The 11,893-nt window shown below is 46.3% G+C and overlaps 1 protein-coding gene across 2 annotated transcripts in view; it reads right to left on the bottom strand.

The window, feature by feature from the left end:
* Positions 1 to 3,009: 3,009 nt before the first annotated feature.
* Positions 3,010 to 11,893, bottom strand: part of ARHGEF4 (Rho guanine nucleotide exchange factor 4) — a 197,359-nt gene continuing 188,475 nt past the window's right edge. For both annotated transcript variants that reach the window (XM_087739017.1, XM_087739018.1), the window contains 7 exons: positions 11,479 to 11,658; positions 10,629 to 10,861; positions 9,123 to 9,252; positions 8,104 to 8,235; positions 6,796 to 7,039; positions 5,995 to 6,072; positions 3,010 to 4,662 (listed from right to left, as the gene is read on the bottom strand). In XM_087739017.1, coding sequence (XP_087595143.1) covers positions 4,505 to 4,662; positions 5,995 to 6,072; positions 6,796 to 7,039; positions 8,104 to 8,235; positions 9,123 to 9,252; positions 10,629 to 10,861; positions 11,479 to 11,658 — 1,155 coding nt within the window. In that variant the 3' untranslated portion in view covers positions 3,010 to 4,504. The remainder of the gene's footprint in view (positions 4,663 to 5,994; positions 6,073 to 6,795; positions 7,040 to 8,103; positions 8,236 to 9,122; positions 9,253 to 10,628; positions 10,862 to 11,478; positions 11,659 to 11,893) is intronic.

Raw genomic sequence — 11,893 nt, 5'->3', positions numbered from 1 at the left:
CACTGTCTAACATACGTACATTTTACCACGTAATCAGTAACTTAGGAGATGAGATGACTTTCGAGTGGCTAATCATTTAAAAGCAATGGAGGTTACACATGATCTGATACACAGTTTGTTCAGGAAAGAATAGGTGTTGTGGTTTGGGAATCAGGAAGTAGTGCTGAGTAGGAAATAAAGGACGGCATTGCTTGATGAAATCCTCTTCAGATTTACAAAGTGGTCTGCTGACATGCCGGTGCCGTGGGTAGGTATGTTGAGGAAAGTGAGTTTGATTCTTACCTGTTCATCAGTGTCACTGCTGTAACTCCACCTACTGTCTTACACCGTTTCCATCTCTTTCAGTGTGATCAGCTGTTAAACCTGATTTCGGTCTTGCATAGGGGATCGGATCCTAGCTCCAAATGTTTCTTGCAAGACTAGAATCCCAACTGAAGACACTTTTTAGCAAGAGTACTGCTAGGCAGGCACGTAGAGAATGTATTTCTCTCTACCAGAAATAAATAACTTTTCATCAACTGGTGTAGTTTGGCCAGAGAAGTCTGTTTTGGCCCTTGGAAAGATTTCTGTAAAAAGTTTCTCTCTATAAATCATGTGTGTGCACTGGTCAGATATGGTGTGAGGGCTGGAAGAGATGGTAAATAATCTGATAATTTAAACAACTTGATGCATATTTACTGTTCAGAGTATTGCTACACAGGTAATGAATAGTAGCCAATTCTTCTGTGTGTTTCAGCCGGGGGAGGGCAAGGGGCATTTTTTTTATTGCCCTTCAAAGCTGCTGCACTTTAGGATGCTGTGCCACTGTCACCCCATTTCATTCAGTAGAATAGGTCGGGGTTTGTAGTGGAGTGACTTCAACGTAGATGTAAAGCGGAGTGTATAAAGCACCATACAAATTAAAAACACTTCCGAAGTTGCAGGAAGGGAAACTTTGAATGAATAGATACAATAACTTTTTTTTTCATGATGTGGACAGTGAGGTATTGAACAGGACCCAAGAGGCTGAGCACACTCAGACAGCAACTGGACAAGACCACGCGCAACCTGATGCAGCGCACAGTTGGTCTTGCTGTGGGGGGAGGGGGAGTGTTGTGGGGGGAATTGTCCCAAGGTCCCTTCAAGCCTTCCTCCCCCACTTACTGCAAAGCTGGTAAGGTCACAAAATTGATCATTTCCCTGCCAACAGGTTGTCTTCCTGGCCAATCAAAACAAATGCCATGGGTAAGGAAAGGAGGGTGCAGACACTGAGGGTAAACACAACAGCGACAATTGCCTTCTGTTACTGAGGGGTGCTGGCTGCGGCAATGCAGCAGGGGCAATTCAGCCCTGTGGATGCTGTGATGTCCCACTGGAGCGTTGCGCTGCTCAGGGTGAGTGCAGCCGCAGTGCCTAGGCTTGAGCTTATGCCTGAGGCTGCAAGCACTGGGCTGGGCCCCTGACAGGCGAGAGAGAGCGTGCAAAGGCTTAAGCTTGCTGGAGGAGTGAATGTTTGGCCTTGTAAAAGGACATTATGCTAATATTGGTGTAGCTGTGGGCACAGGGGGCTGCAGGTAAAGCCCCCAGTGCTGAGGAGCACCATTTGCTGTGTCTGGGTTAGCGCAGCAGGTTCAGGAGCAGGCTGTGCGGCTGCAGCCTGTGGGATTTACCAGAGGCTGTAGTGTGGGCAGGCAGCTCCTACTAGCATTTAGAGTGGGGGAGGCATGTGTCCAAACCGTGCCCCGCTCATGGCATCAGAGCACTCATAACCTGGCATGGGTCTGGGAGGTGTCACTGCTAATTTTGGTGCTTGGCAAGAAGTAGCGGAGCCTGAGCTCAGTGGCTTCTTACAGAGCTGAAATTCTTTTTTTTTAAGTCCCCCCCCACCCCCAGTATTGACACACTGTCCTTTCAAGTGTAGAGAAGAAATGTTCTGTTTCTTAATTCAGGCTGAGAGACCCAGCTGTCAAAAGCTCTTCGTGTTGGCTGCTAAAGCTTAGGCTGCTGCTATGCTCTGGACCATGAGGGGAGCTTAGCCAGGGCTCGTGGGGGTGGGTTGAAAGGACATGAGGGTGCAGGTGGGCAATGCTGGGCACTGTAAGGCTGATAATGCAGATGTAATGTGCAAATAGGGGCTGGTTTTGTTGGTTGTTTTCCCCCTCCCAGTTTTAGTGACCCACACCTGTTTGTGCAGTGTTTGAAGGCCAGTCCTGCAATGTCCCACTGGCTTGTTTTCCCAATTGCTGCCTGCTGTGAGGTGCATTTCTGACAAATGACAGACCAGACCTGTAAATGTTTGTGCTGGTTCAGGTCACCGCGGGGCAGCCAGCCAGCTTCCCAAGGCTCTGCTTCCAGTCTGGTAAGCCCCCTTTTCCTCTGCAGGGTGACATGGGGGGCAGGGGAGGAAGTGCTAAACCTTCCATGGGCAGACATCTCTTGTGCTTCTGCGTGAGAGGGAATGCTTTGGGGTTTCTTTTGGGTTTTGTTTTTTTGTTGGTTTTGTTTTGTTGTTGGTTTTTTTTTTTTTGTCACCACTGTCTGTAGGGCTGTACAGAATGGTGATGTCGTGTCTGGTTCTGCCTGGGAGAAGAGCAGGGAGTTGTGTGTTTTCCCAGGAAGAAGGGCAGGGGAGCAGGCTTGCAGGTGGGCAAGTCCCAGGAGGACCAGCTGGGTTCTCCTTCAAGTATGTTTCTTACTTCTCAGCATTTGCTGTTCCTCTTTAATTCCATATTGCTCAAAGTGGGCTTGAGCATCCCCTGCAGCTTTTTTGATGTATTCTAGACATGTTTTCCATTTCAGTAACTAGCACAGATTTGGGAGCTGGTGACTTGCTAACCTTGATCAGTGTTCTAAGCGACCGACAGTCTCTGCTTCACCAGTCTTTCATCAGAAGGATGGCTTTGTTGAGGGCAACCTTCTAGTGATTAGTGGTTCGTTTTTTTAAGCTGCAAGAGCAGAATCTCTACAGTGACTTTGAAGAGAAACAAGTTCACACAGATAGACATGTTGGAGACAAACACAGGCTGAGAGTCACTTTTACAAGTTTCTTTATGAAATTAAATGTTGCCCCTGGTCTGGGGGGGGGAAGATATAGTGCAAGAGTGACTTTGTACATGCTACTGAATTCAATTATCCCTGGATGACCAGACTTTGGTCAGCTACAGCATCAACAAACACTGGACTTCTGAGCTCTGCAGACAGTTAGTGCTCGCTCACAAGAGCATCGTGTTGGAATGAGCGGCTGGCTTCCTTCCAGTGTCACAGGATGCCTCCTAAGCTAGGGAATTCAGTCAGTATGGCTTCTAACTCTCGCTATGGTAAGGCAAATCTTTCCTTTTGCTAACTAAGGTTTAAATTAATTCTTTTTGGCCACAGTTTGAAACTTGGGTACTTAAAGTGAGGCTCTTAATGCCAAATTCAGGCCTTTTTAAAGTGGCTTTCCATTTTTTTAAAGGTGTCAAAAAGCTGTAGTAATACTCCTTGAAGTGAGGGTCTGTGGGAGTTTGCATAACAACCGTGGTTCTAGTCTTTCAGAGTTGAACTGTAGACTGACTTCTGGGAGCTGGGTTTGCAAATATTGACCTTTCTTAAAAAAAAAAACAAACACAGACAAAACAGGCATCAAGTTAACAACATCTGACAAGAACAATTACAGACTTACAAAATACACAGTTCTGATTTTTACCATAAATAAACACATTACAAACAATGAGCATTTTCATTGGCCAGGAAATATGGCAGAATGATGGAGAGATGAGAATCTAAGGAATTGAGTATGGTATTAATTAGGCACATTTTTTTTTTTTCTAACGTAGGTAACGAACCCACTAGAGAGATTCTTGAACTTTACTCATGCTGCAGGCTGATTGGCACAGTTTAATGTACTATAGAGTTCATCAGTGGTGTTGAACTAAAGGAAAGAAAAAGGTCACAGTGCAATACTCACTGTTGTCTTGTCTGAGTGCCTGCAAAGGCTGACTGAATTAGTTAGGAGGATCGTGTCTCTGAGCAACGTGGGGAGTGGGGGTGGGCAGAGAGCAGAAGGGTTTATCCCTCCATGGAACATGTGTAATGTCAGTGACTCTGAACGGTTGTTCGGAGCGTGTCAGTGGACACAGAGCCGGCAGGCGGATCAGCTGCCCTCCCTGCTCTGACAGCTGCCAGACAGCAGTAGTGGTCACAGCGGGAAGGAGTTGAGTGGAAGTACAGCTGACAGGCAAAATCTTTTCAGACGAAACATGTCAGGCTCCCTCCTGCGATCTCTTCCTGGAAGTTTGCCTCTTGGGCGCTGTGCAAGGCTGGCTCGATGGGACTGGCACAAACGCACACGTGTGTGCAAGCACACACGCAGTGTCTCACCTCAGAGCCAGTGCGGTCAGTTGGTCTGCAAAATAAATAGGGAAGGCAGGAGCACCCGTGCCATCCTCTGTAAACAAAGGATTGGAAGAACCTGGCCTCCACCTCCCAGGACTGACAGATAAAGTGCTTTCTCAGAAGGGGTTCAGGCACAAACACGGGGCTGCCCTTATTTCCGGAAGGGCGTCAGCCTGCTGATGTTCTGCCAGAAGTTCGAGGGCTTGCGCTTGGGCTCTGCCAGCATGAAGACTTGCTGCTGAGGGAGCGTAGTAGGCAGGGTGGGATGCTTCTGACGCATCAGGAAGTCATAGTATGGCCTGGTGACAGCTGTGATGAGAAGGAGATGGGGAAGCACATTAGCAGAGCACAGCCCCTTCCCCTCCCCCTGTCCCAGTCCCTGTTAAAGCTGCAGGGGAGTGAACTGGGTCTATCTTAGTATTACCCTTTGTTTCAGCACTGCTTTTTTAGGATTAAAGCTGATGCTGTGGAAGTCCCAGAAACGTGAAGCATACCTGGCAGGTGTTCTGCACCACTACAGCAGGGCTTAAATAGCTACAGCTCATCATTAGAGACAAACTTAACTGGTGACTTTGGTTGTTTTGGGAGAAGCAGCTGACGTGCATGTGCCCCTGTTGCCTGTTACAACTTCCTGCGCTGGATTTCTGAGTCGTAACGGCCAGTGCCTAGCCTGCAGCTGGGGCTGGCTTGTGGGGTCTCCTCTACTGCTTTGCCCCAAGGGCTTTGCTCTGTTAGAGGAGTCTGGCCTCCTTCCAAACCTCCCTCTGTTTGCAGCCAAATCTTACCTCTGACTTGTTCTGAAATTTAGCCAAGCTTTCTTATTGGAGACTTGGCAAGGATTTAACTGCTGGCTGCTACCACCAAGAGGAAGCGGATGCCTCTCTGTGGGTCCAGAGGAGAGCAAGTGCTACCTCTTCCTCTGGATGTAAAGAGGGGTGGTGGCATCACAAAGTGGCGCAGCAGGAATCTTCAGCTGACAGTGCTGCGGGCACAGGAACCTTCCTTTCTGTTGCTTGAGTTCACGCTCCCCTGGCTGCTGCTCAATCTTCCTTGTCTCTTGTCTCTTAAAACTTTAAGTTTTAACAAACAAACAGCTCTGTCAATGAGCATGGTACCTACCCCGGCATTCTGCCAAAATCACAGCTTTCAAAGCATCTTCCGCAGGCATAACTGCCCAGGTAGCAATAGTCCCTGCTGCAGTGACCTTTATGGACCCCCTTTGCATCGTACAATCATTGAGGTTGGAAAAGACCTTTAAGATCATCGAGTCCAGCCCCCGATCATGGGGATTACTACACAACTTAATCTTGTCTTTTCACAAAGGGAATGCCATACTGCTTGGAGAGCCTGGCTTTAGGGCGAGGCTGTGAACTAGCCTTTGAACAGAAGCTGCCTGCTTGCATGCAACTGTGATTTCTGGCATGGTGCTCAGTGATTAGGTGTAAAGCAGCTCTCCTGTAGTTAGGAATAGTTTCCTGACTCCAGACAACTGAATCTGCCAGGAACCATGCTGCAGTTTGTCACATCAGAGCTCACCATCTGGCCGTCTCAAGAGTTTGGTAATGCCACTTCACTGAAAATATTCCCATATAGTAAATGTAGAGCCACCCCCCACCCCCAGTTCTAGCAGGTGTGACTCACCCTTAGGCTTCCCAGTATGGTGCTGCTTGCTGGCATTCAGCATTGCCTGCTTTTTCTGCACCTCTGTGATGGAAAAACCTTGAAGATAAAATAGGGTTTGTCAGCAGCAGGTCGTCATTTTGTATCTCCTGGGAAGACACTGGCATAGACAGTAAGGGAAATAGAGGGGTAGGAAAACGCCTGAGGTGAGAGGTCACAGATAAAATTACTCCCAAAGCTGGAAGGGCACATACTGGCCTCCCAGCCTGTGCTGCGCTGCGCTGCACAACTCTCCCTACCACTCATGCAAGGTTTACTGCCTGCCCTCCCCCCGTGCTTTGCTGGGTGAAGAAGCCAGTCCAGACCAGTTGTGGTTCAAATCTCATTAGATCCGACATGTCTGAATTAAGCAGCATTTGGGCAAAACAATGAAAACCCTCTCTCATCATGAGAACCCTTGACTGAACACGTTGTGTATAGATATTGTGGAGTTGGGCACTCACACTATACTGCAAAATAATGGAAGCTGTATGTAATGTATTGACTATTTTGTCAGCCCTGCCTGAACTCATTAAAGACACATCAGCCTCCCTGAGGACATACTGCAGTGTCTGCTCATGGTGGTTTGTAATTTTTTTTTTTTTCCCCTCAATTCCATAGATTCTTTCAGAGCCAGACTGGAACATGGGCCGGCTTCCCCACCTTTCACTCCTATGCATTGGCTGGTGGTTAAAAAAAGAAGGGGGGGGAGGAGGGCAGGAGGAAAAAAAACAGAACAAAAACCAAAACCAACACTGCTTCACAGCATTGCTGTTTCCATACCTGTCTCCTGGTCGAGCTGAACCTGTCTCCTTTCATTCTCAAACGCCTTCAGCCAGCGCTGTTTCTGCTCAGGCTTTTTTGCACAGAATAAGTGGACTTCCTCAGTGTTACGGCAGTGCAACTTAAATGCATTTTTCACGCTGATATTGAAGTCCTTGTCCTTCCCATCTTCTACATCCAGTATTTCCATATCATCCATGTTGATCCGACTCTTATAATACAAGATGTCCCGGCGCAGGAGGTCCTGTAAGAGAGATCATACAGAGGTTATGGTTACTGTTCCTGTCCTGTCCCTTCCTTGAACATTCATTTTCTTTGGTATGATGGACTAAGTGGCAGTCATTACAGAAAAATTGATACTGGATTTGAATCTATGGACTGGCAGAGTGCTCAGCTCCTATTGACACTGTTGGCAGTGAGGGGAATCACATGGTTTCCTAGAGTGGTGGGGTCAGGATAGCCAGCATCTACTGTTGTGGGATATCAGCTGCCCTGAAGAACTCTGAATGAGAAGCAAGCTTGTGTTCTTACACGTGATCCCAAATCCTTATTAAGCCAGTGTCAGAAAAAAGTATTTGAATCCTACAGTCCCAGTTAGAAAGAAAAAAAAAAAAAAAAAAAAGCACTAGTTAGCTGTGGGGTTTTTGTGTTGATAATGAAAAGTAAATTTGAGAGCAGTGATAAAATAGTGCAGGTATCATGCCTAAGTTACCTGGAGCTACCTCTATGCCATGGATTATGCCAAAAAAATTGGCATGTTCAGTTCTGAAATTCCAATGGCAGATACCTTTCATTTGCTCTAAGAAGGAAGATTTAGTGCTTAGGTTATGAAAAATAGCACGGGCTGTACTTGCAGACTTACATGTGATGTTTGTTAATATGGTCTTATTGACTGTCAAGGCCCACAGCTCTTCATCAAAGCTGCAGTTACCTTCTGAATATGATATTAATCTCACATGGCAGTGCAGTTGAAAAAAAATATATTTAAAAGAAAATGAGTGACAATGCTCAATACCTGAGTCGTATAAAATAAACCCATACACTGACCCTAGAAGCAGTGCAATGCTTTCCTCTCTTGCTGTAAGAATTAGGCCAGCAGTTAGTTCCTGTAGCTTATTGCTGTGGTCCGGTGCACGGAACACACCAGGATGTCAGAGAAAAGACTGCAACGAATGCACATGAAAGTCTCTGTGCCAGAAGCACATATGATGCCAGTAAGTATTAAGGAAACAAAGGGGTAGAGAAGGAGCACACTCAGATTTGTCAGCATTGTAATAGATAGCATTTGTGCCTGGCTAGTGGGGTTACCTTCTTGCAGCAGACGAGCTGGTGATCGAAGAGGAAGAACATCCTCTGTTGGCTCTTGGCTTGAGGGTGGGAGATTTTGGCTAATTCCCCAGAGTAGATGAGTTCTGAGCTCCTGACTAGGACATCTTCACCCTGAGAACAGCACAAAGAACAGGTTGATCTCAGCCATGTGCAAACGGGAGAAAAAATAAGCCCATAGTCTCATAGGAGAACTTCAGCTTGGCTGAGGGGCCTGTGTAGCCTGAATTCCTGCTGATGAAACTCTCATCTGGGAATCAGAGGAGCCTCTGAGCTGGAGGACGGTCCTTGTCACATCAGGGAGACACTCTGCCCTTGGCACCGAGGGAGCGGGAACTGAATTTGATAAGAACAATAGTGTGTTAAATGAAAAAATCTCCTGTTCCTGGGAGTCTGCTCAGGGCAGCTGATCCATACCAGACATTAAAGGAGGCACATAAGCAGAGAGCTGAGAATTTAGCTTGACGTCCTTGAGGAGGGAGACAGTCTGGTTTTACTGAGTCTAGGGTTTAAAAAAATTAGTAGTTTTGCTTCTTTTATTTAGCATTTTTTTTAATGAGTCTAGAGGGAACCTTGGCTCCCTTTGCCACTATATCAGAGCTTGCCTTTCTGCAAGAGTAATGTGGCTTATTAAGCGTTAAGGGGCAATTCTGCCCATCTTGAGAGTTTGAAATCACTCAAGACAAAATGGGGGCAAGAGGAAAATAATGGGATTTCACCAACCTACATGCTAATTTTATTCTGCAAGGAAAATGGGGAAGCAAAAATCCCAGGGAACATGCAAAGGCAGCTGGTCTAGCTGGGTTATGTGCTAGACCTTTTCAGTTGTACTAAAAGATCACATCTGTTTAAATAAAAAAAAACCACACAAAGTGGAGCAGCAGAACTGAGGTAGGGTTAGACAGTAACCCTTATGAAGGTCTTGCTGTAGGCAGAAGCTGTTGGGGCAGGGGGGAGAGGGGCAACAGAACATTCAATTCATGGGGAAAGTAAGTTCTTACCTCCCAGTCTTCTATCGAACTCTGCCACTGAGCAATTTTGTCAATGTTCTCCAGCCGCCGCTTTCTCTCATTGATGAGCCGAGCAACGTTCTTCATGGCATTTAAGGCAGCTTCGACATCTTTAAAATCCCTAGTAGGGCAGAGGTGTTAGGCGTGACAAAATGACACAAGCTTATTGTAGTTACACTCCAAAGGAGCGCAGTCTACCATGGTCTAAGGCTGGCGAGAAGAAAACAGGAGTTCCACATGCAGTTATCCCAGCTGTTTCATACTGGAAGTCGGAGGTTCCTGTTTCTGTGGGCAACTTTTCAGATGTGAGCTGGCTTTGAGACACAGATTATAGTCTTGTAACAAATCCAGGCCCAGTTTGTGGAAGGGAAGGGGGTAAGCAATCACATTCAGCCACAGAGGTGTAAATACAAGTTGCTGGAAGAATCTCCAGGGCTTTTCAAGCCTCGTTTTTTTCCCGCAACACCATACAATATAATAATAATGCCACCGTTTTCATACAGGGACTGATTCTGTCATGCATAGGTAAGGCAGTTCAGCAATAACGGGCTTCATTTCAAATAGGAGCCGATGGTTTATCTGGAAGGGTAGGACAGAAGCTGCTTTACCCTCCCCCAGACACCATCTGCTGCCATCAGCTACTTCTGCTGGGTTTAAAGTAGCTGGGAAGGAGCTGTCCTGCACAACTTGACTCTAACGCAGTTTTCAAAACATCTGTGTACTGCATTAAGGAGCTTTCTGTTTCAGCTTCAGAACAACATGCTTATAGATTTAATAAGCCATGCTTAAAACCATTCTGAGAAATAACAATGCTGTAAGTAGGAAGGTAAAATTAAGTCAAGCCACAATGGACCACTGCCAACACTTTCCTTTAATACAGATTTTTCATGTTTTATTTCTGTAGCTACTTATTTCAGATGCTTGATTAAGTGACATAGTTATTTGAGGCGAAGACTGTGCCTTCACCCTGAAAGAGAGCAATGGATTTGGAGGCTTTTGTGCTAGTGCTGAAGAGGGACTGAGTGTGCATGGCTTGACTGCTGTAGGCCACGACTTCCCACTGGGGAAGGACTGGGCAAAATTCATGACTACCGCTCAGCCCTGATGTGCTATGATGTAGCTACATGGACATTTTGGGGTACATTCAACCAGTGCTTTTGGAGGTAAAGTTTTCAACACCACGACCAGAAACATTTAACTCCAAAGTAGGTATGTGCTGGTATCACAGATATGTGGGCCAAATAAAATAGAAAAGCACTATTAATAAGGTGGACCTGCAACTCCAGGTCTGTAACAGACAGGAAAGCCTAGTGCTACTGTAATGGAAAACTATGTATTTGATAAAAAAATACTTTAATTTCCCGATTTCTACAAGGTAAAAGACAGAAGAATCGTAGGATCGGCTGCTCTTGGCAAGCTGCCTTCAATACATGGTTCTGCATTAGTCCATTTCCATGAGACCAGTCCTGCTCCTTCCCCCTCACCATGCTGACCTACCTGTGTTGGGGGTTGGTGTATTTGAGCAGTTCAGCCAGTTGCAGTGGGTATTTGCAGATTTTCTGCACAGGAGTCAGCAGAAATCCATCCAGAGAGATGTCAATCATCTTCTGCAGCAGGCGGCAGGCTTCGAAGAAGTAGACGTACTTGTTAACTTTGGTGAGGCGGGACAGCTCCATGCAGGCATTGGGGTGGTTGTTGCAGTATTCAGAGTATATTTGAAACTCTGTTTGCTGCAAGGGAAACGAAGGGATTTACTGTCTGTGTTCTTTAGGGTGATGGCCTGGCTCAAACTGCTGTGCGTGAGTTCCCTGTGTAGGTCCTACTCCTTTATCACACGGGGCTGTTTGTTTGGTAATTTGTATCCTCCCCAGACTTAGAAGGCCAGAGACCTAAAGTTGGGGATGGGCAGGATATATTACAAGTTACAGCACGTGCAGTTTATCTGAGAGACCAAGACATTTCCATGTATTCTGGCCTGTGCTCAGCTGAGTGTTTTTAACGACCGGATCAGCAGTTGCTGATCCTGCCCTGGCCTGAAAATACCATAGCTGTAAACCCGGGTCCAGCTCGAGATTTTGGAATCTTCCTCCATTTTTGCGTAAAGTAGCATGGTCTGGCAGGGCGTACAGTGCTCAGAAGCTGAGGCACTTTGAAAACATTCTTTCCACAGCCACAAAAGCTAGAGGATGTTTGGCTGGGAGGTGGGTAGTGGTTGAATGGGCAGGGGGTGTTTAATTTGGTTGGGTGGGTTTTTTTAAACAAAGCTTCAGTTCTGTCAGATCAGTTTCTAAATCCTCTGGCTTAATCCATGCTCAGCCACCCCCTTCCCATGAAGTGGGAAACTTACATATTCCAAGAAGCATGAGCCGACCTCACTCAAATGCGGGTGGTCTTTGTTGAATTTCTTCTCTAGAGCTTTAACAAATTTCTTCTGGCACCTGTAGATGTCCTCAATATTCCCAAAGATTGTCTTCAGCTGTTCTTCTGTAAACATGTCAGCTCTTTTGCGGCACTGCTTAATGTAACCCTAGGAGGAAACCAAATTGGAAAGCTTCTTGGGCATTTGCTCTGTGGCCTTTGGTTATCAACAGAAAACCCTATGGACTGTAGCCAGTTGTACAGCAGGTTTCTGTACCCCCTTCCTGCACAGGTGCATCCCTGTTTTAGCTCTATTATTTCCTCTAATACCACCCAAAACAGGGTAGAAATAGAAACCAAGCCACAGTTATATCACTGTCTTGAATGATACTGTAATCCACACT

This window comes from Nipponia nippon, unplaced genomic scaffold (assembly GCF_047370975.1).
Source record: "Nipponia nippon isolate SJK-2023a ecotype South Korea unplaced genomic scaffold, ASM4737097v1 scaffold_7, whole genome shotgun sequence".
NCBI lineage: Eukaryota > Metazoa > Chordata > Aves > Pelecaniformes > Threskiornithidae > Nipponia > Nipponia nippon.
The sequence above is the reverse complement of the archived record's forward strand: the minus strand, read 5'-3'. Positions and strand labels throughout refer to the sequence as shown.